Raw genomic sequence first — 22507 nt, 5'->3', positions numbered from 1 at the left:
TGATTTCAGGCACTTGAAGAATTTATTAGGGAAGATTTGGTGTGGTTGTGCCTGCACTCCTGATGGACAGGATGGCTGGACAGGGACAGGTCACCCCCCAGGGCCTTGGGCACAGCCAGGGATGGATGCTCCCTGGTTCATCCACGGGCTGTGATCCATGGGGAACACTCCCTGCTGGGCATGAGAGAGGAGTTTGTGCTGCTGGAGCTGCTTGAAAACCCCAGGGCACGGAAAGAGCCAGGGCAGGGCAGGGACCCCAGGGAGTGTGCAGAGGGACAGCTGGGCTGGGCTCTGCCCCAGAGCCCCTGAACATTGACATCCAAACAAGGTTCCAGCTCCCTTTTCCTTATTGAACAGCCTGGAATTGCTCTCCTCATTAAATAGCTCGGAATGGCCTTCCTTATGGGATGGGGAGCTTCAGAGTGTCCTCAGTGGGACACTGCAGCCAGGCTTGATCCCAAACCAGGGGATCTCTGGCTCTCAGCAAAGCTGCCTGTGAGCCCCAGGGCTTCCCAGAGGTGGGAATGACCTGTGTGTGTTGTCTTGGTGGTGTTCCATGCCTTTGGAAATAGGGATTCTGTGTTACTTAGCATGGGGTTAAGCAGCAGCTCCGTTTGGAGTGTGCAGTCTGAGGACACATTTTATTGGGATTTTGCTCCTGTGCAGATAGGACATTTATCTCTTGTACTGGGTGCCTCATGTTGGATGCTTTGTCAGCGGGAATGAACCATTTTAATGGATCTCCTGCTGCCTGGACATCCCAGTGCTCCATCCCAGAGGCTGGTATCCAAAGCTGAGCACCAGTTGCCCAGGGACATGAGCTGGACCATAAATCACAGGTTATTCCAAATACCAGAAGGAATACTGGAATATCAGCTGCCTGTTGCATATTTGGATTGCACAGGGGTTGGTGTAATGCTTGGGAATGTTTGCAGAGGGAGAGGAGCCTTGGGGAATTGTTCATGATCCTGATGGGAAGAGCAGGGGATGAGCACTGGGCAGATCCCTGGCTGAGACAAGCCAGGGGAGGAGGCTTTGCCAAGCCCAATGCCATGAGATCAGCACCCAGGAATACTGCAGGGACAGGCCCACCAGCAGGGAATAACAACATCGTTTTAGATTCTCCCAAAGAGGGTTGGGCCTTCTTAGTTCTGACTGGCAGAGTCATTCCAGAATCCAGGAGAGAGTTTTGGCAAGGGAAGACTGGGGGTGGTAAAAGCTGGAAGGTGTCCCTGCCAAGGAAGGGTTTGGAACTGGAGGAGATTTAAGGTCCCATCCAACCCAAACCATTCTGGGATTCAATGCAGGATTTTCTCCTCCAAAAACAAAAGCTCATCCTGCAGCTTCCATGGAAAAACTAGGAGTGCAAACAGAACAGAACCATTTCTGACAAACACAGCCAGGTGCTGAATTAGCCTGGGTCCTTCTCATCCACTCTGACAGAAATCCCAAGGGTACTCCAGGGTCCTGGGCGTTCTGTGGACTCCAGAAGGACTGACCCAGCTGAGTGCCTCTGGGCACTTTTGCAAGGTCTCCTCCACCACTTTCCTCCCAGATCTGGAAAAACACCTCTGGCATGGCTGGATTTGATTTTCCCTGTCCTTGATGCTGCAGGTTCATGGATGGGGAGGAATCCCAGCTCTGGTGCAAGGCCAGAGCTCCCCCATCCTCTGGCTGTGCCACCACTGCTGTGGCTCTGTGGCTGTGCTCTCCTCTCCCCATGCCTGTCAGGTTTTTATACCACAGCTGATATTTTGCTTATCCCCTTTTTCACTTCTTCCAGGGGCTTGTTGGCTGTGAGCAGCGGCAGGAGGGGAAGGTGCTGCTGAGACCATGATGTCCCTGGGTGTCACTAAAGGTAATTCCTTCCTCTCCCAGTTTTCCTCTGTTTCCCCTGCCCAGCTGGAGCTGCTGGAATGTCCCTGCTGGGACAGGCCACAGGGAGGTGTTTCAGTGAGGTGTGAAACCCTGTACAAACCTCTGTGATCCAGCGGGATGCTGATCCCGAGGTCTGGATGGCCACGTCTCCATCTTCCATCAGAGCTGGGAAAGTCTCACCCAGCGCTGGAAGCTCTGACAGAGAGGAGTGGCTCGGTGCTGGGATGGACCCCATGTGCCCCGGGGTCCTGTGAGTGCTTCCCTCCCTCTCCCTGCTCTCCCAGGAGGGCTGATCCCGTCCACAGACGAGGATCGCCGCAGGATCATCCGGCAGATGAAGGTTCGCACCACCCTGCGGGGGGACAAGAGCTGGATCCAGCACCACAACTCTGACTCTGACGAAGAGAAGAGCAGCCCCCTGTAAGAACATCTCCTTCTCCTTCCCTTTCCCCGTCAGAATTCCCTGAGCTGCATCACTGATCCACCCCCCGGCCCTGCAGACCCCACAGTGATCCCACCCTGTGTCCAAGGGCAGTGTCCAAACACTCCTGGAGCTCTGGGCTCTCCATGCACCCCGGTCTCCAGCTGCACAAGATGTGCTGTGACAGGTTTTGGGGTGCCCGTGGTGCCAGGCAGTGACACTGCCAAAGGAATTGCTGCTCCTGTTTGTTTCTGATAAATGCAGGCTGGGCAGAAGCTCGGACAAATGTCTTGTGCTGGAGCTGGAATTCAGCAGCCCAGACAGATTGGGAGGCTCAGGAGAGCTCCAAAGCTTTGTGAAGCCAGATTGTTCTTCAGCATCTCAGAGTGACAAACTCAGGGCAGGCCTGGAGGGAGTTTAGGATGGAAGAGGCAGGAGATCAAACAGTTCCCTGGATGTCACACAGTGCCCTGTGCCAGGGAACACCAGTCTGCTCCAGCTCCTCTTTACTTGGGAACAGACTCAATTCCAAATCCCTCTTCTCTTCCTCTCTCTCCAAACCCATGTTCAGCAACCAGTTAACCACATCCTTGTGTTTGCTGTTCCCTCAGGTCTGGACAGGCTGGTGGAAGACCCCCAGCCCCCAAACCTGCTGCTCCCCAGCAGGACAGGTAATTCCAGGGGCCCATCCCACTCCTTCCCTGCTCTGCTGTCTGCTGGGGTCGGTGCAAGCCCTCACCTCACTGTGTGCCCCCCTCACCTCCTGCTGCCAGCACAGCTCTGGGCACAGCCCTGCTCACAGGGGTGTCTCACCTTGGAGAGAGCAGAGACTGGCTCCTGAGAGGTCCAGCAGGATGCAGGGATGACTAATTCAGAGGGAGGGAGCCTTTGAGCCACTGATGCCACAAGGCTGGGCTGGAACATCAGCTGCTGTGCTGGTGCAACCCCTTGGTGCTCCAGGCAGGGGCTCCTCAGGGCAGGGGGAGCCCTGGGTAGGGCTGAGGTTGGTTCAGAGCTCGAGGGGTCTCCAGGAGCTCAGGAGCTTGGAGGAATATCCTGAAACACCAAACTCTTGGGAAGGGCCTGGCCCTGTGTGAGAGCTCTGTCCTCTCCCCTGGGCACTTCCCTGCTTCCCTTTCCTGTGGCAGCTCTCCCCACTCCTGGTGCTCTCCAGGGGAGCCATGCTGTGCTGCCTCCTGGGAATGCACCTGAACGAGTTGGAGTGCAGCTGTTGCTCTCCAGTGATAAAATAATCAGGATCTGCATCATGTGTGATTTCCCCCTCCTGTGCCACCAACCTGGGTCAGAGAACACTGCCACCATGGCTAATATTAATTGGCTCACTTTAAAATACACTTTCCCTATATATATAAAAAAAAAAAAACCTTTATAGAGCCCGTTCTGATGATTATTCATTTGAAAACATCCCTCTAGAGTCAATCCAGCTGTGGGATCCCTCCAGGCCTGCTTAGCTGGATTTTTGCTTTGACATCCATGTGGACATTCCCCTTCAATCCTGGTGCTGCTTTTTCCCCATGTTTTTTACTCCCTGATGTCTGTTCTTTGCACAGGTCCTCTGCCTCCAAGCCTCAGCCTGGATACCTCATCAGGTGGGTATGGAATGGGAGAGATCTGGACTGCAGGGGGAGGAGAACTGGATCAGGAGCAGAAAATGTTCCCTCCTGGGTTCCATCAGCTGGGGACATCCCAGTGCTCAGGGTCAGGAGCCAGTCTTGTTGTTTCACCACTGGTTTGAACTTGGCTCCAAACATTTTCCAGCCAAAAGTTTAAGATGTCCCTTCCCTCCCCAGGGGTGTGTTCACCAGGACCATCGATAAAAGCTCGTCCGTGCCGGATCCTTCACCTTCCAGCCAAGCACAGAAAAAGTACGAGGGTGTCCCCCTGTCCCCTCCTGAAAAGAAGGCAAATGCTGCCTTTCAATTGGGCAGCATTCCTTGCAATCAGAGTGGGGATATTGGGGGCTATGTTGTTGTCCCCCTCCCTGTGGAGCTGCCCTGGGGAAGGAGGTGGGGAGGGCTGGGAAGGTCACATTCCCAGGCATGGTTTGTTTTCCCCCAGCACTTCCCTGAAGGGACAGAGCCGCTCCCCCTCCGGATACAGGATGACCACAGAGGACTACAAGAAACTGTGAGTGGGCAAAGGGAGCAGCTCCTCCTGTCCCTGTGAGCCCTGGGAATGCCCCTGGAGCTGCCAGAGCTTCCACTGGAAACTCCAGTGGTTCCCAGGGCCACCTCCCAGGGCCAGGAGATGCTCCTTGAACTGACACCGGCCTTTGTATGGAGGGGATTTCATCACCAGGCAGGAATAGAGGATGCAGCCTGGGAACTGGGTTTGGAGCTTTCCTGAAGCCTGGAGAAAGGCAGGGCATTTCCTGCCCTGCTTTTTTGTGTCCCAGAGCATGGCTCTGATCTGAAATGGGGATGGGGCCTCTGGACTAAGGAAAAAAGTCCTTCAGGGACATGTGCACCACTATGGAAAACACAGGTGTCTTCCAGGGTCTGAACCAATCCCTTGGATTCATTTCTGTTTGGCTCTTGCTGCCTCTGCCCCAGCCACAGCAGCAATTCCCTGACCCTGGCTCTCTCTTCCCTCCCTCCCCAGAGCTCCGTACAACGTCCGGCAGAAATCCGTGGATGGGGAGGAGGAGGATGTGCCTTTTTCTCCAGATGAGCATAAGAAGAGGTGAGGCCTGGAGGTTCCTCCGTGCTCCTGCAGGGACAGTGACAAGTTCTGTTCCATCCTGGGGGGTTGGTGGACCCAGGCATGGCTCAGCCTGGGTGCAATCCAAGGATAATCACAGCTCTCCCTGCTCCGAGCCCCGTCTGCCCACGGGCCACCGCGCTCCCAACAAAACGGAATTAAAATGCTGACGTGATGCAGCCTGACAGCACGGCCCAGTTACCCAGGCAGCTGGGAAAGACTGTGGGATCCGTGGGCTGCGTGGTGTCCATGGGGAACATGGAGATGCACAAACAGGCAGGAGGGAGGAGCCCAGCTCCCCCCACTGCGGGTGCGCCCCAGAGCTGGGATCGCTCCAGGACTGGCACCCGTGGCCAGCTCCAGGCTGGACTGTCCTTCTCCTACCAGGAATAAGATGAGAGAATCATCCCGGGGTGGTTTGGGTGGAGGAGACCTCAAAGCTCATCCAGTGACACCCCTGCCATGGGCAGGGCACTTTCCACTGTCCCAGGCTGCTCCAAGCCCCAGTGTCCAGCCTGGCCTTGGACACTTCCAGGGATGGGGCACAGGACAGGAACAGGTCTGGTCTCTCTGGCTTCAACCTTGTTGCCTTTGATGGAGTTTCTGAGGCCCCTTTTCCTCAGCCACAAGTCTTGTACAAAGGAAAACTTGGTCATTGTCCCCTGGGGTCCAATCACTAAAGAGCTGGAGAAGGACTTTGGATAAGGGATGGAGGGACAGGACACAGGGAATTTCTGACTTCCCACTACCAGAAGGCAGGGATAGATGGGATATTGGGATGAAATTGTTCCCTGGGAGGGTGGGCAGGCCCTGGCACAGGGTGCCCAGAGCAGCTGTGGCTGCCCCTGGATCCCTGGAAGTGATCCCTTCTCCTTTGGGACACGTGGTAGTACCCAGGTCAGTGCAGACACTTCGTGGAGTGTCAGCCACAGAACCCATGTCCCATTTTTCTGTCCATGGAATCCAATATTGCAACAGTCCAGGTCTGCAATGGATAGTCCAGGCTTGGCACAGCTGCCCTGGGCAGTGGTGGAGGAGTCCCCATCCCTGGAAGTGTTCAAAAAGCCTGTGGCTGTGGCACTTGAGGACATGGGTTATGATGACCATGGTGGTGCTGCTGGCTGATGGTTGGACTGGATGATTTTAAAGGCCTGTTCCAACCTTAACCATTCCACAATTCCATGAAATCTGCTCCCCAGAGCGCAGGAGCTCATTGAGGGTTAGCCCAGCCTGCAGTGGGTTGTTCCCTGCCCGTCCAAGGCTCCAGCCAGCCGGGAGCACCAGGATGAGCAGGCTGTGAGCCCCTCCCTCGCTCTCTCCCCTCTCTAGGACGGAGGCTGCCAACAGCGTCCTGCGGCGCTCGGCCGGCCGCGAGCGCGCCTACGTCCTGTCCGCAGCCAAGAAGAGCAACGGGTGAGTGTCCAGAGGCTGGGAGCGGGACAGGAGCCAGGGACGGGCAGCTGGAGCTGAAGGGAGTCTCCAACACAGCAGCCAAGGCCAGGCCACCAGGGCTCCAAGGGCTGGAGCTCCTTCCCTACAAGGAAAGAGCTGGGAATGTTTGTCTAGAGAAAGGAAGGCTGCAAGGAGAGCTCAGAGCCGTTTCCAGTGCCTAAAAGGGCTCCAGGAGAGCTGGAGAGGGACTGGGGACAAGGCATGGAGGGACAGGACACAGGGAGTGGCTCCCACTGCCAGAGGACAGGGTAGGATGGGATATTGGGAATTAGGAATTGTTCCCTGGGAGGGTGGGCAGGCCCTGGCACAGGGTGCCCAGAGCAGCTGTGGCTCCCCCTGGATCCTGGCAGTGCCCAAGGCCAGGCTGGACACTGGGGCTGGGAGCAGCCTGGGACAGGGGAAAGTGTCCCTGCCATGGCAGGGGGTGGAGCTGGAAAATCTTGAAGGTTCTTCCAGTCCAAACCTTTCCATGGTATCTGCAGGATTCCATGGTATCTGCAGGATTCTGCAGAACTGGGAAATCCTCCAAGTATTCGTTATTGAGAGGGATGAAACTTCCAGAAAAGAAAATCCATGGGAGGCCCTAATTCCCTAAAGCGATCAAGAGTTCCATGTTCAGCCTCAGTCCTTCAGCTGCTCTCTGCAGTTTTGTTGTATTGTGTCATTGGTGTGACACCCCTGGTTGGGGCCAGTTCTGCCTAGAGGGGTGACAGGACCTTGCACACCTGGGGCAGGGTCTGGGGGGGGCTCTGCCCCTGCTCAGGGACTGTCCCTCCAGTCCTTTAATTGCTCCTTAATCCTTCCTCCACAGCAGCCCAACACAGGAATTCCCACCCCTGTTTGCCAAGAGGTAGGTGCTGGACCTCGGGGAGCTGGGGCTGCGTGCATGTACCAAGCTGGGATAGCAGATCCCAGGAGTTTCACAGCAGAGGAAGAACAATTCCTTGAAAAAGGATTCTGGGGGTTGGATCCTGCTGGTTTTTTGGGAGAAGCTGTTGTAAAAACCAGGAATGCATGGTGCTTTGGGTTATGGACAGCCTGAAACTGGGGAGACTCAGCCACAGCCTTCCTGTTTCCTGGGAAGCTGCTCCAGCCAGCCAGGAGAATGCTCCTCAGGCATCTCCCTCCTAGAGCTGTCTGTGGGACAGAGAAACATGCCCAGGGCTCCCTCTGGAACCTAAGAACTCAGCTGATGCTGTGTGGAAAAATCCCACTGACTTGGCTGCATTCTGCCCTTTGGGATGCTCAGCAGGAGCACAGGGAGCAGCAGGAATAACCTGCTCAGGAAACAGGGAAATCATGGCTGGGGGAACCCAGGGATAAGCTCACTGGAAAGCTACAGAAAAGAGGAAATGATGTGGCATTTGTCTCTTTCTCCCGTGGAAAGAATTGAGATAGAAGAGGAGGAAGGACAGCAGAGGAGGAGTCTGACCGTGCCAGGTTCATCCAGGTTTGCTCCGGAGAGCAGCAGGTACTCATTCCTCAGGGTGGGATGTCTGATTCCAGGGCTTTGCCAGCTCTGGGGATAGCTGCTTTTATCAGCTGTCCAAACACAACCAGATGTGGAGAGTTTGCAGAGGAGACCTCCCAGGAAACACTGGAGATAGAAACAGCTCCAGCTGGGATAAATGGGAAAAATCAGTTTCTAAATGCAAGCAGAAAGGCAGATGTGAGTGACAGCAGTGCCACAGAGCACAGGGACACTGCTCAGGAGGCAGCACAGGAGCAGTGGGCACAAGGCAGCATTTGTGCTCCCATGGGAGAAGCTCCTAAAAATCACCTGGGCTAATGTTTTGTTGATTTGTTGATTTGTTCTCTTTTTTTTTTTTTTTTTTTCAGTGCTAATGGGCTAAGAAAAAACAGCCCTGGGTCTTCCTGGGATGAGCCAAAGGCAGCAGCAGCCTCTCCCTCCAGGTAGGAGTTCCAGCACAGCCAGGATGGGTGGGACAGTTTGGGCTGAAGGTCAGAGACCTCTGTGGGCACCACTCTGGGAAAGGGGAGGAACCAAATCCATCTTTCCATGGGAAGCCTTTTCTGGATGCAGACAGCTCTTAATAAAGATTTTATGGCTGAAACCCATGTCAGGATCTGGCAATATTCTGATAGAAGGGCTCAAAACCCAAAAGGAAAAAACCCAAATGTAGATCCTGACTGGTTTGGGTTGGAAGGACTTTAAAGCCCATCCAGTCCCACCCCTGTGGGCAGGGACACCTTCCACTGTCCCAGGTTGCTCCAGGCCCCATCCAGCTGAACCCTTTCTTGCCAAACAGGTATAAGGGAATAATTTTTATTTGTTTTCCAAGGTTTTTGACTGAATCCGTGCCTGGTGTATAAAAAAGGTGGAATAGTTCTCACTGCAAACAGCACTTTGGCTGCTTGTCCTGGTGCTTTTACTGGTGTGCCACTGTAGAAAGTGGAAATTCCTGACAAAATCAGTGCTTTTCATTTAAAATTGCTTCTGAGAAGATGACTTTGCTAGCAAATGGATTGAGAAGAGTGATGATTCATTCCCATTTTCTTCATTCCCATAAGGAACACTCCAGTGCAGGGTAGATTTGCTGCAGCTGGAGCTGGTTTGACCAGGAATTACAATTTTGTCCTTTGTCCTCTCTTGCAGCCCCAAACCAGGCAGCAGGAGCCAAACATCCCCATCCCTGAGTGACACTTCAGGGAAAATCTCCACTTCTGCTGAAATCAGGTGGGTCTGGAGGCCCTGGAGCAGCTTCAGGATCCCCTGAGGGCAGGATGGAGAATTCAGCTCTGCCTGGGGGGATTCTCTGGAGACACAAAATCCTCCAAGACACAGAGCGGCACAGAACAGCAAACACCACCCAGGGAATTCCAGGGAAGGGGCAGAAGAATCTGGGAGGAAACATTCCCAGATGGAAGCCAGGGCCTGCCACAGTTTGAACGTTGCCCAGCTCTGTGCTGAGAATCGGAATCCAGACCTGCAGCCCTTTCTGTGCAGCTCCTGTGGCTCCTCACCCCCTCCCTCACCTCATGCTTCTGCTGTTTTCCCTGCAGGAATGGTGAGGACAAACAGGCCCTGCATGAGAAATTCTCCTTGGAAACGGTGTCCCAGGGTGGAGATGGGTAAGGAATGGGCAGGGGCTGCTCTGTGCTGCTGACCCTGGATTTGCTTGGGAGCAGCAGCTCCCTGCTCCTGGTGTCCCCCAGCCCGGGCTGGGCTGCTCTCCAAGAGCAGCATCTGCTGGCAAAGCTGCAGCCTGGCAGAGATCTCCTCCCTTCCCTCACTGCTCTGGGATTCTCCTCCCTGAACACTCCACTCCCTGAATTTCCCTTTATTTTGCTGCTCCCTTTGCCTCCTGCTGCCATTCCCTGGAGCTGTCCCACCTCCGAGGACTGTGCTGGCTCTTGCTGCCTGCTGGCTCCTGCTGGTCTTGGGCCATGGTTCCATGATCTGCAGTCAGACCCACTGGGCTCAGGAATGCAGCCCTGCCCATCCTCATGGAGAGATTTAACCCCATTTTGTTCCCCAACCAAATATCAGCAGATTTTTCTAGGATGATACACTACAAATGCTGACAAGTCCCATTTTCACTGGAATTTTCCTTTTTGTCCAGTGACAAAGCTCTGAAGGAAAAGCCTGAGAGGTTCCCATGGGATGAAGGGGCCCCCAGAGCCACCAGGGCTTCTACGAATGGAAGGTAGAGTCACTGTGGGATTCCTGACTTGGGCACTGCACAATCCATAAACTGCTGTTCTGGAGCTGGCTGCAATATTGGAATGGATATTTACTGATGGAAAAACAGATTCCATATGGGCTTTGTAGAACTGCTCTCTGCTCTACGAAATGCAGGGGAAAGTCACTGTAGAACATTCCTCAAGTTGTGTCTCTCTTTTCCAGTTTTTCTGAGCACACTGAAGCCAAGAATGAGTTTTACCCACCAGAGTAAGTGGAAAATTCCCTTTTTCTCCTTCATTTTAGAGTGGGGGTAAGTTCTCCTGACCTGGGACTGCTCTATGGATGAGCTCTGGGAGCAGCCCTTGCAGAGGAGGGTGGGCCTGACCCAGTAGCTCAAAAGGCCTGGGCTCTTCCAGCTGCTTTCCTCACAAGAGGATGAGTGGGTTGGATCTGGGGCTCAGCCCTTCAGGAAATAGCCATGGCTCAGCAGGAGGGGGGGAAAGATATTCCACTGGAGCCAGGAGAACCTCATGGTGGATATTTTTACTTCTTGGTGTTCTCCTCTTGCTGAGCTTCCTGCTGGGACCAACCCCCTTCTCTCACAGGTCCAGCTCTGGTTCCTGGCACACACCTGAGGATGCTCCGGAGAAGCTGCTCCGTCCCTCCGAGCCCTCCCAAGGGGACACCAGGTGTGACCCTGCACAGGGCCTGGGGCTGGCACCCTCTGCTTCCAGAGGGAGCTAGGCTGGGAATAAGCAACTTGTCTGGAGTAGGGCTGGGATTAGAATCCAAACTGGGCAACAAAGCAACTGGAAAAGGAAAATCCTGTGTGGGTAAACAGTGGGAGCAGCATCTTTCTGTTCACTGTTACACAACTTCTTCCCAGAGAAGCAGCCTGGGAATTCAGGAGGAATTTCTTCATGGAAAGGGTTGTCAGGCATTGGAAGGGGCTGCCCAGGGAGGTCTGGAGTTCCCATCCCTGGAGGTGTCCAGGGAAGGACTGGAGGTGGCACTCAGTACTCTGGGCTGGGGACAACGTGGGGATGGGGCACAAGTTGGACTCGATGATCCCGGAGGGGTTTGCCAGCCCCTGGGATTCTGGGAGCAGATCCAGCAGTTTTACCAGTGCCTTTAGTGCCTCCATCCCACAGGATTTTTGAGCCTTTGCTCCCCTGACATTGCCAGGGGTACATGGTCAGGGAGGAATTGCTGCTGTTGGCAGCACTCATCTCCCTGGAATTGCTTCCCTCCTTTGTCCATTATTCTGGGATTCGTTTCCCTGTATTGGCCCAACAAAGGCAATGAGGTGAGCAGGTTTCAGTGCCAGGTTGGATGGGACTTGGAGCACCCTGGGAGAGTGGAAGGTGTCCTTGCCCATGGCAGGAGGTGGCACTGGATGGGCTTTAAGGTCCTTCCAACCCAAATCTTTCCATGATTTCTGGATTCTATGACATGAATTCATCCCCCTGAGCTGAGGTGGGGAGGATCCCACAGCCTGGAGCTGCTGCTGGTGATGTAGGAATGTCTTCCCCAAAGTCACTCCTATTGTGCTTTGTCCAGGTGCTCCATCCTGGGACAGGACAGCAAATTCCTGTACAGAGATGTGTGGGAATTTAATCCCAGTAACTGCCTTAGTTCCACCACCAGCCTCTACTCCTCTTGGATAGGATGGCAAATGGGTTTTTCTGAGGGAAAATCAGTTCTCTGAGACAATTCTTTCCTGTTTCCTGGGCTACAAAGTGCTGTGTTGCTGTTCCATACAAATCCCCTGGAAAGTTTTGGAAGCTCTAAATTCCCTGGTTTTTTGCCAGGTCACCCTTGCAGTCCGATGTCCCCTTTCATTCCACTGAGAGAGCCCCTGTGCACATCGAGGACACAGAATATTCCTTTAACAGGTAAGAGTAGGGTGAGTTTAGTGGGTGTAGGAACAATTCTGAGGATAAAGGGAAACCTGAATGGGCAGGCACAGAAAGAGGCTCCTTCACCTGCTTTTTTCTCAAGGATGGAAACAACTGAGGTTTAAATAAACCAAGAGCTTTGTGTTTATCCCCCTCCATCTCCTTTAAGAGCAGCACTCCAGATTTTTCCTCCTCCTGTGCCCTCAGTGGGGTTCAGTCACTTCCTTTCAATTCCCTGATAATCCAGGGATGCTGGAGCAGCAGCAGGGAGCTGGGAGCAGCTGGAGAAGAGGGACATGGGCTGTCCTAGAGGAAAGTCCAGTGCAGGCTGGCACAAGGCTGGCCTGGTGAGCAGAGCAGTGCCAGGATCCAGGTGCCAGTTTTTAGGGATGTGATGGATGTTGCTGTGGTTTCCAGCTCTGCCCTGGGCTATGAGGAGAGGAGCAGCTCCACGAACCCTGAGGGCCCATCCCACCACCAGCCCTACTGGGATGAGACAAGGTGAGGACTGGGGGACTGGGGTGTCTGGGGTTGGTGATCTGGGATGTCTGGGTACTGTGATCTGGGATGTCTGGGGTTGGTGACCTGGGATGTCTGGGGTTGGTGACCTGGGATGTCTGGGGTTGGAGATCCGGGATGTCTGGGGTTGGAGATCCGGGATGTCTGGGGTTGGAGATCTGGGATGTCTGGGGATGGTGATCCGGGATGTCTGGGGTTGATGATCCGGGATGTTTGGGGTTGGTGATCTGGGACATTTGGAATGGCTCTGGACAAACTGGCTCCTGCTCCTGGCCTGCTCCTCTCCAGGGAATGGGTTTCTGCCCATCCCAGCATGGATTTTCCCAATCCTGGATCTCTGGTTTAGATTTCTGGACTCAGCCAGCCTCACTGAGAGGGGTCAAGGAGCTCCTGGCCATGACAGCCCCCCAGAGCCCCCCAGGCTGAAGGATCCCACTGAGCCCAGCAGGGCTGGGTAAGGAATGGGATATTCCCCCTGCCTTCTGTGGGATGAGGGGTCATTCCTTGGGCATCTTCCCTCCTGCTGATAAATATTCTCCCAGGTTCTCCTTTTCATAGAATCATGGAATTGTTAAGGTTGGAAAAGACCTCTTGGACCAAGTCCAAGCATCAGCCAGCAGCATCACCACATTCAGCACTAACCCATGTCCTCAAGTGCCACACCCACACATTTCCTGAACGTTTCCATGAAGAAATGGAAAGGACAACCCTTTCCATGAATAAATTTTTCTCAATATCCAACCTAAACCTCCTCTAGTGCAACTTGGGGCCTTCTTGTGCCTGATTCTAGTGCTGCTTCTAGTGGATGAACCTTTTACCATGGTTTTATGGGAAAACCTGGGAGAAAAGATCCTCCTTAGCTGGAGCCATCAAACCCTGTCCAGCTGGGCTGCCAGGAGTTGCTTCCTAGACTTTAGATTTGGGAGCAAAGGGTGTCTAGGGAGAGACAATAAGCAATCAAATTTGGTATTGAGCTCCATAGTATTGCTGGGTCTGGTTTTGAACTTCCCCAATCAGGGCTGGGTGTCCACATGGGAGGACTTTATGGACTGATTTCCTTTCTTTTGTCCATATTTTCCACCTAAACTGGAAGAATTGAGGCTCTTGGTTAAACTGGGCACCCTCCCAGGTGTGTCAGTGAGAACACCTTGGAGTCAGAGGGTGAGCAGAGTGTTCTTCTCCCCAGGTCAGAGCTTCGCTCCCAGGACACTGCTGGGAGCAGGGACAGGGACTTGGGAATGTCATCCTGTGTTCAGAGTGAGGAAAGCACTGCAAGAAGGCAAGAGTGATAATGGGACTGCTTTTCCTGGTGGAAGGATGTGGGGAATTTGCTGCAGGGGGCTCTGGAGGAGGGACTAAAGGTGCTGTGGTTGGGGTCCTTCCTTTCAGCCCTGCTTCTTAAGAGGTCTGGATTTTCTATCTGTTTTTTTCCCATCACTTTGGGTTATTTGAGGACTTGGTTTAGTGCTGGGTGGTTGCATTTGATGATTTTAGAGGGCTTTTCCAACCTAAACAGTTCTGTGATTCCATGATTCTCTCTGGTACATTTCCATGCAGGGATATTGCACTTTTTTTTTTTTTTTTTTTCCTTGAGGCAGGAGATTCTCCAGAGGCTACATCTCCATCCCACAGGAATTCTGTGCTCAGAGAGCTTCCACAAACCATACAGATCTCATGTCTTGGCAGGTCCAGCTCTGTTCCTGGAGGAAGCAGCATCCCAGCTCCAGAGATTCCACATGCAAACGAGTCTGAGCCACGCCGGGACAGGTGCGGAGCCGGGGCACGAGGACATCCCTCACATACTTCCAGGTCTCCTTCCTGGCCTGTCCCAAGGCATCCAAATGCTCATTTCCTGGTCTAGAGAATTCAGGAACAAATACAGGCTCTGCTAGTGCTACCTTTCGCCCTGGAAGGAGCACAGCCCTGCAGGGATCTCCCACAGGAATTGTTGTATTTCAGCATCAGAAGGACCTGGAGCTTCTGGAGAGAGTCCAGAGGAGGCCACAGAGCTGCTCTGAGGCCTGGAGCCCCTCTGGACCTGATCCTGTGATTCTATTAACACCATGGTGCCCCATTTTTCCCTGTTCCCTGTAGGAAGTGGCAGGATCTACCCTCAGCAGACTCTAAACACTCATGAAAGCTGCTCAGAGCAAAGACACCTCTTGGCTTTATGGTCAAACTGGTTTTAATTCTTTAGCAGGTCTGACTTCAGCTCCCAGGAGAGTGTTCGCAGTGCCTACGAGCCCCAGCCCCCCATGCCTCTGTTCCAGGAACGCCAATCCTTGGGAGGCTCTGTGCCCAGCCACAGGATTCCAGGCTACGTGGACAGTCAGCTGTTCAGCATCAGCAGGTGAGGATTTGGGGATGGGGTTTGGGCATGAGGATTTGGGGGTGAAGGGTTTAGGATGCAGAGACAGGGAAAGCTGCTGGCATGGGATACTTTCAACTGTCCCAGGCTACTCCAAGCCCCATCCAGCCTGGCCTTGGACACTTCCAAGAATGGGGCAGCCACAGCTTCTCCAGGCAATATGTTTGGAAATGCTTTGGCTTGGCTCAGGTGTTGGGTTTGGAGCCTGCTGCCCCTGTGGAGCACAGACCTGGCACAGGGGAAACAGACAGAGCATGGGGGAGTGCATGATGGAACCACGGAATCATGGAGTCCTCATGGTTGGAAAAGGCCTCTGTGATCATCAGCTGTGTCACATGGTCACCACCAAGCCACAGCCTCAAGTTCCACATCCACACATTTTCTGGACGCTTTCAGGGACACGGATTGCACACTGTGCCAGGGTTTGGCAGTGCCAGAACCAGGCAGTGACTGTGAGCCCAGCGTGGGGACTCCACAGATTCCTGCTTTGTGTCCCCCCAGCAGGCCCAGCCCAGATCCCAAAGGGAGCGTTTATTCTGGGAGCAGCAGCCCCAGGAGCAGCTGGTATGACAGTGCCAGGGGGCACGGGGACTTCAACCCCCCTGCAGCACGGTGAGTCCAGGGCTGGGATCCCAGCTTCCCCAGGCAAGAAACTCCCCACTGCCACACTCACTCAGCGTCCCGGTGTCCTGATCCATCTGCTAACTGCCTGGGTGTGCATGTGTTGGGTGTGCCCTGGCTGTGGAGTGGGAGGGGTCAGTGCCCAGCAGGGAGATTCCATCCGAGATTCCCTTCCTGTGTGAGGATCCCTCAGGTGGCCAAACTCAGAGCCTGAGACTGTTCCACTTCCTCTTCCCAGCCACGACTCCCTTCCCAGAGATCCCACCATGTCCATGTCCCAGAGAAGCCACAGGGTGCCGTTCTACATAGACAGCTTAAACTCTAACAGCTCCAGGTAAATGGGGAGTCACAAGGGCTCCGAGGGAAATTCCCCAGAAATTTATGACATAGGAGCCAGCAGGCAAAGCCAAGAGCTGAGAGAGGGAGGATTGGTTTCCAGGGAGTGGATGCATGATCCAGAGGTACAGACCAGCTCTTAAACCATTCCTAGCTAAAGCTGCCTAGCAGAGGGTCTGGGATACATCCAGAAAATCCCTGGAGATTTTTCACTGTGTGGGAGGCCAGAAGAGAGGGACAGGAGAATGGGGAGCTGGTTCCTGGCCAGGAACTGGCCTTTGCTATGGGAAAACAGAGATCACAGCAAAGAGAGAGGGCCACTGTCCCTAGAATGCCAATGGTTAAATGACAGAACTGCTCCCAGAACAAGGCTGTTGGAAGGGGCAGGAGGTATCCAGTATGGAATACCATTATCCTGGACCCCCTGCAGTCCCTCCTGGCAGTGCCAGCCCATCCATGTGCTGTCTGATGGATGCAGCTACCAGTGCAAGGCTGAGGGATCTGTAACAAGGAGTGGTTGTGGGGGTGAAGGGGAGGCTCTGAGAGGATTGGCTCTAGGAAAGGTCAGCCTCATTCCAGGTCTCATTGCTGAGTGGATGGACAGAGCTGTTTTCCATAGTTTTGTTGCATTCTTCCTTCAAATTACTGAGTTGGGGACAGTTCCATTTGCCTTGGGAATGTTCCCATCTCCTGCAATTCCTCCTGTACCTTTTCTCCCCCTGGCTGCTCCCAGTCAGGCTCCCACTCACTCAGCCCATCCTCATTGGAAGATCTCATTGGATCTTCCAGCTCATGACCCTACAAGTGAGCCTTCCCCAGATCCCTTCTCCAGGACAGGATCTCTGTCCTGTGGCAGGTGTAGAAGGAGAAAGGGATTGGTTTGGTCCATGACAAGGTCTGGCAAAGGGCTGTGCTGTCCATCTGCCCTCCCAGCAGTGGCAGCTGATCTCCTGGCTGCCAGTTTGGATCCTGCCATGGCTCACAGACTTTTCCCTCTCTCCACAGGCTCCTCTCCAGTTCCAGTGAGAGGCTCTGCAGCTCCCACCACAGCTCTGGGTACCAGCCTGACTCCAGCACTGCCGGGTAAACAACCGAGGGGGGCGCAGTCCCCTCGCTGCAGGGTGGGAACATCCTGCTTGTGAGGAATCCCGGCTTTGGCACCTGGCTGGTGTCACCTACTGTGGCCAGCAGGGCCAGGGCAGTGATTGTCCCCCTGCTGGGCACTGCTGAGGTCCCACATGGAATCCAGGGGTCAGTTCTGGGCTCCTCAGGAAAGGCAGACCCTGCGGGGCTGGAGTGTGTCCAGGGAAGGGAACGGAGCTGGGGAAGGGGATTGGAGCCCCAGGAGCATCTGAGGGAGCTGGGAAGGGGCTCAGCATGGAGAAAAGGAGGTTCAGGGGGGTCCTTCTGGCTCTGCACAACTCCTGACAGGAGGGGACAGCTGGGGGTGGGGTCAGGCTGTGCTCCCAGGTAAGAGGGACAGGAGGAGAGGGAACGGCCTCAGGCTGGGCCAGGAGAAGTTGAGGTTGGTGGTGGAAGTGTCCAGAAAATGTGTGGATGTGACACTTGGGAACATGGTTTGGTGGTGACCATGGTGGTGGCACTAATTGATGGCTGGATTTGATGATCTTAAAGGTCTTTCTCAACATTAATGATTCCATGACATAGAAAGAGCCTGTGCTCAGGTTTAAGGGAAAAAAAGGGGTTTCTTTCCTTAACCATGACAGGTCTTAGTGTAAGAAGGGAGGATTAATCCCAGCTTTTAGGCAGCAGTGGAAATGTGCCATGGAAAAAGGCTGATTAATTCCTGTCAGGGCTGCAGGCTGAGGGTGGAGGGCACAGGGCTCAGCCTGCACGGAGCTGCACCAGGGTGGGACATGGAATTCTGGAGCTGGGATTGGAAAAAGGCAGGAATATGCAAGGGAGGTAAAAATGTCCCCAGCCAAGCAGCAGCAGTTTACACATTGGCTGAAAACACTGGAGATATTCCAGAGGCAGAGCAGCCCCTGGAAGCAGCGCTGTGCAACAGGGCTCGGGGTAACGGGGGAGCTGGGAGCTCTCCCCGTGCTCATTGTGTGCCTAATCCTGACGGGAGCTGGGAAAGACTTATCCCTGAAACCCATAACTGGATGAAAGGGTTACATTATCCATCCCATTCTTTCCAATTAACTCGATTTGTTTTGGTGGGTAATTAGAGGAGTTGGTATTTAGCAACAATGCTCGATAGGCAGGATTTATTCCAGAACAACGGCACCCGATCGCTCCGAGCCTCTCCCGCACGCGTTCCGTGTCGGGGGCACACACACGGTCCCTGCCCGAGCCCCAGCCGCTCTTTTCTCATGCAAATGTTTCCCGTTTTCCCAGGAGAGGGATCCTCTTTGTCAAGGAGTACGTGAACACTGGCGGCTTTGCAGCTTCGCCAAGCCACGGCAGGTAGGGAGCGCTGGGGACACTCGGTGTCACTGCCAGGTGTCACTGCCAGGTGTCACTGCCAGGTGTCACACCCGTGTGTCACACACGCGTGCAGAGCCCAGGACTGGGCTTTGCCGCCTCACACATCCCACCAGGAGGGAGCAGCTGGAGCTGATCAGCCCGGGGGGGTTAACTGGGAGGGCGGGTTCTACTCTGTGGAGTCCTGCCCTCTCCTCCTTTGTGGGGGTGACAGCAGGACCCGTGTCCCACTGCTCCCAGGGGACAGGCCAGCTCCTCCTGGAGTGGCTTGGTGTCTGAGGTGGGTGAAAACACCACACTGCAGGCTTGGCACTGTGAGTCTTCACTGTGCACCTGTAAACAATGACTGGAATGCATGAGGAGAGTGTGGAGGGTGAGGGCTCTCACGGAAAAACTTCATTATATGAGTTTAAAAAGGTTAAATTGTACATTTTCAAGCTTAATTCTTCAGTCCTTTGAGTTCTGCTCAAGTGAAGCTGCCCCAGACTGGCCCCAGTGTGACAAGAGCAGGATTTGGCCCCATGCACATCATCCTCACAGTGATGTGGCACCAGTTCACACCAGTTTGAGGCTCCCTGTAGGAATTATCCTCCCTCAGCACTCTGCTGTCATCCCTGGGGGAGCTGATTACACTCCCTCCATCTCCAGCCTGTCCCAGAGCTCAGCAAAGCTGCTGTCAGCAGCCACAGATAAGCCAAATATCCAGGAAACTCAAGCAGAGAGGCAACACTCAGCTGGATGAGGGGTGAAACCAGGGATGTGCTCTGTGCCTTTTCCTGCACAACAGTGCAGGATTTGGAGTTGTAGCAGTGAAAAGCTGCTATTTGTAGGGGCCAAATGCAAACATGAGGGTCCTTGTGAGGCCAGGAGAATTTTGCCTGGAGAGTCCTCTCTGGGGGTACTTAAAGGTTCCTCTTTGTGTCCTGGGAAGGCACTTGGAGGACCTTCTCCCAAGGAACAGGTAGCCAGGATATTCCAAATCATTAGATTAGATTACGATTCTATCCAAAATTCTCTTCCCATATATCACTGCCAAGTGCTAATTTTTGCCTCCTTCCTTCCACAGTGGCAGCCTTGTGGATTTGAGTGACCTGGAGAGAAGCAGCTACAGCCACCACAGTTACCTGTCCAGTGCTCCCCTGCACAGGTAGGACAGGGCAGGGCTGCCTTGGGCAGGTTCATCAAATTCTCAATCAGAAATGATTGCAAGGGTTTGCTTTTTGAGGACACTGGGGTGTGTTTGTGGAACAGCAGCACAGTAAATGGAAATACAGTGACATGGACTCCAAGTCAGAGTGCAGAGCAGGCCACCAATGTGGTCAGAGGGATGGAGCACCTCTCCTGTGAAGAAAGGCTGAGAGAATTGGGGTTGTTCAGTCTGGAACTGAGAAGCCTTATGGTAACCTAATTGTGGCCTTCCATGGCCTGAAGAGAGCCCACAAGAAAAATGGAAAGGCATTATTTCCAAGGCCCTGGAGTGACAGGACAAAAGGGAATGCCTTCTCACTGACTGAGGAAGGGTTAGATGGGATATTGGAAGGAAATTCTCCTCTGGGAGGGTAGGTAGGCCGTGGCACAGGGTGCCCAGAGCAGCTGTGGCTGGAAGTGTCCATGGCCAGGTTGGACACTGGGGCTCGGAGCCCCCTGGGATGGTGGAAGGTGCCCTTGCCCATGGCAGGGGGTGGAACTGGATGTGCTTTAAGGTTCCTTCCCACCCAAACCATTCCATGATTCCACAGCTGTAGTATTCTGAGATCTGTCCTGCCCCACTGCTGTGGGGCACCCCTGGGACAGCACAGTCCCCTCTTCTGTCACTCACACAGTTACACCTGTGGGAGCAGGCTGCTGATGGACAGCAGTGCTGATGGCTGGGATAAACCCCTGGCACCAGTGCTGGGACTGGAACCATAGCATCACAGAGGCATCCACTGCCCTGTTCTTCCCAGGTCCAGCGAGCCCCTGTGCAGCTACTGCAGCCGGGAGATCCGAGACTGCCCCAAGATCATCATAGAGCACCTGAACATCCACTGCCACGAGTACTGCTTCAGGGTAAGCCCAAGTGCCTGTCTGCTGGGAATGGCAGGGCTGGGAGCAGGGATCTTCCTGCAAATTCCATCTCCAGGCCTTCAGAGGGTGTGCCAAATCCTTGCATACATAGGGTGTGCCAAATCCTTACCTCACACTGGGACAAAAACAGTCAGGCAGTCACAGGTGTCCCCAGAAGGTTTTCAGGTCCTTGAACAAATGTTAGAACAAGGAGAATTCTTTATTATTGGCAGCATCCTCAGAACACCCTCATGTCCTTGCCCCACTGTCCTTGGGGAAGACTTGCTGCTTTGTGCTCTTTGTGCTCTAGTGGAGGTGGCTGAATCCTCAAACCCTGCAGGGCTTGCAAGGAAGTTGTGTGGGGATGTGAGGAAGGTGGGAAGAGGAAGGATGGGGAGTGTGGGAGGAAGAGGCCTGCAGGGACATTTGGCTGTTGTAGGAAAGTGCAGCCTCAACGGTTGCATCCTCACCTTTTAATAAAATGATGCAGAGACCTCTGCCCCTCCCTTCTGCTGTTCCTGTGTGGGGTTTTGCCCATTGTCCAACCTCCTTGTTTTCCCTTTGGCAGTGTGGAATTTGCCACAAAGCAATGGGAGATCTCCTGGATAAAATATTCATCCACCGGGACATTGTCCACTGTGACAAGTGCTACGAGAAGCTCTTCTAGGTGGGTTTCCAGGTCCCCTTTCTGAAAGCATTCCCAGGGGGATGGCTGGGTGAGAGCTCAGGGTTCACTGGTGAAGGGCATTTACCTCTCACATTTCCAGGGTGACCAGGCAGGGATCTTGCTGGGGTGTTCAGTGGGAAGCAGTGGCCTTGCTGCAGCATTGGCTGGAAACTCACTTGTGCTGTCCCGGGGGTGTTGGTTGGAGCCAGAATCTCGTTGACAAATAGGCTGTGGTGGCTTCCCGGGGGTGACAGGCAGAGGCTGGCTTGAGTGATGACAGAAATGTCCCTCAGAGGTGGAGAGTCCCCACGGAAGGCAGTTAAAGGTTCCTCACTGTGTCCTGAGCTGACCCCCTGTGTGCAGGGACTGCGGGTGGTTTGGAGCTGTGACACTCCCCTGACAGGGACACAGCTCCTGGGCGGCAGGTGCAGCTACTCCTTTAGTAAAGATCCTCCGAGCTGAAAACCTTCGGGTAGGGTTGTACATTCCAACAGATCGACAGGAGCGGGTTGGGCACGGTTTGATTTTGTCAGATTATCTGGAAGGAGCAGGAGGTGCCATGGCAGCGACCAGAGCTGCTGTTCTGGGGCTGGGAGACCTCGTGTGCTCCCGGTGCCTCCCGGCACAGAGCAGGAGGAGGAGGAGGAGCAGGGAAGGGGGTTCCTGCCTCGCTGCTCCCCGTACTTGGTAATGGGATGTGACTGGTGAGGTGCCCATCCCCGCACGCTCCCGGCTCCACCGACATCCAAGGTCGCATTCCCGGCGGGATCTGCCCGTGCTCAGCCGCTCTTTGTGTGCTTGCAGGGCCCTGCGGAGCTGGGAATGCAGCCCCTGCCCGGCGGCACGCCTGGGAATACCGCAGCTCCTGACTGGCTGAGATTGCAGAACTCCCGCTCCTGCTTCCCTCAAGTTCTTTTTCCTCTCGCTGCCCCGTGGCCGTGGATGAGTTCAGCACCTGCTGGTTGATGCTGTCACCTGCACCAGGCAAGAGTGATGGGAACGAGATACGGCAACCTCCTCCTCGAAGATAACATTTTCCAGAGGTGCTGAGCCCCCCAGCCTGGCTTTAGCTGCATGAAGATTCCGAGTGCTCCCGGAGCTGGGAGTCAGGCACAGCTCCTCAGGTTTATCCCAGCTAATTGTCACGAGTCTGTCCTGATAATATTTGTATTTCTTTCCCTTGTGCAGCCAGGCTCTGCGAGCTGGCACACAGACACTGGGAGCCTTAACACTAAATTTGGATTCTTGGGAGGGTTTGAATTTAGTCCTTAGTGAAAGCCTATTTCTGTGTCTTTCAACCCCAAATTCAGCCTAGAAATAGCTTCTGCCTGATTTCCATTTGCTTTCTCCAGGATTCCAGGAGCACTTGCAAACTCTATTCTAATTGTGTGTCAGATTTAATTCCCCTTCCTGCCTCTTCCCTGAGGATGCCGCAGCAGCACTTGTGGCTGCTGCCTGCTTGGGGAGATAACAGTGTCCTTCC

General features: G+C 54.2%; 1 protein-coding gene across 1 annotated transcript; it reads left to right on the top strand.

Moving 5' to 3' along the window:
- Positions 1 to 1833: 1833 nt before the first annotated feature.
- ZNF185 (zinc finger protein 185 with LIM domain) lies at positions 1834 to 21919 on the top strand. The gene is made up of 28 exons (XM_041484607.1): positions 1834 to 1858; positions 2163 to 2298; positions 2911 to 2970; positions 3871 to 3909; positions 4111 to 4185; positions 4379 to 4447; positions 4922 to 5002; positions 6350 to 6433; positions 7284 to 7322; positions 7860 to 7943; positions 8312 to 8386; positions 9090 to 9170; positions 9497 to 9565; positions 10057 to 10140; positions 10341 to 10385; positions 11930 to 12013; positions 12434 to 12517; positions 13722 to 13814; positions 14222 to 14302; positions 14736 to 14885; positions 15408 to 15515; positions 15763 to 15858; positions 16866 to 16943; positions 18225 to 18293; positions 19378 to 19458; positions 20258 to 20360; positions 20926 to 21024; positions 21829 to 21919. Exons 1-27 carry the CDS (start codon positions 1834 to 1836, stop codon positions 21022 to 21024), a joined length of 2172 nt encoding a protein of 723 aa, XP_041340541.1. The 3' UTR covers positions 21829 to 21919.
- The last annotated feature ends 588 nt before the right edge of the window (positions 21920 to 22507 follow it).

This window comes from Pyrgilauda ruficollis, unplaced genomic scaffold (assembly GCF_017590135.1).
Source record: "Pyrgilauda ruficollis isolate IOZ18807 unplaced genomic scaffold, ASM1759013v1 scaffold67, whole genome shotgun sequence".
NCBI classification, from domain to species: domain Eukaryota; kingdom Metazoa; phylum Chordata; class Aves; order Passeriformes; family Passeridae; genus Pyrgilauda; species Pyrgilauda ruficollis.
This window is presented reverse-complemented; position numbering and strand designations above follow the sequence as displayed.

Excerpts from the sequence above, each read along its gene's own strand:
- ZNF185 (XM_041484607.1), top strand. The coding sequence starts at position 1,834 with ATGATGTCCCTGGGTGTCACTAAAG. Across the intron at positions 6,434-7,283 it reads GCAGCCAAGAAGAGCAACGG|CAGCCCAACACAGGAATTCC; the intron begins GTGAGTGTCCAG and ends CTTCCTCCACAG. Across the intron at positions 10,141-10,340 it reads AGGGCTTCTACGAATGGAAG|TTTTTCTGAGCACACTGAAG; the intron begins GTAGAGTCACTG and ends TCTCTTTTCCAG.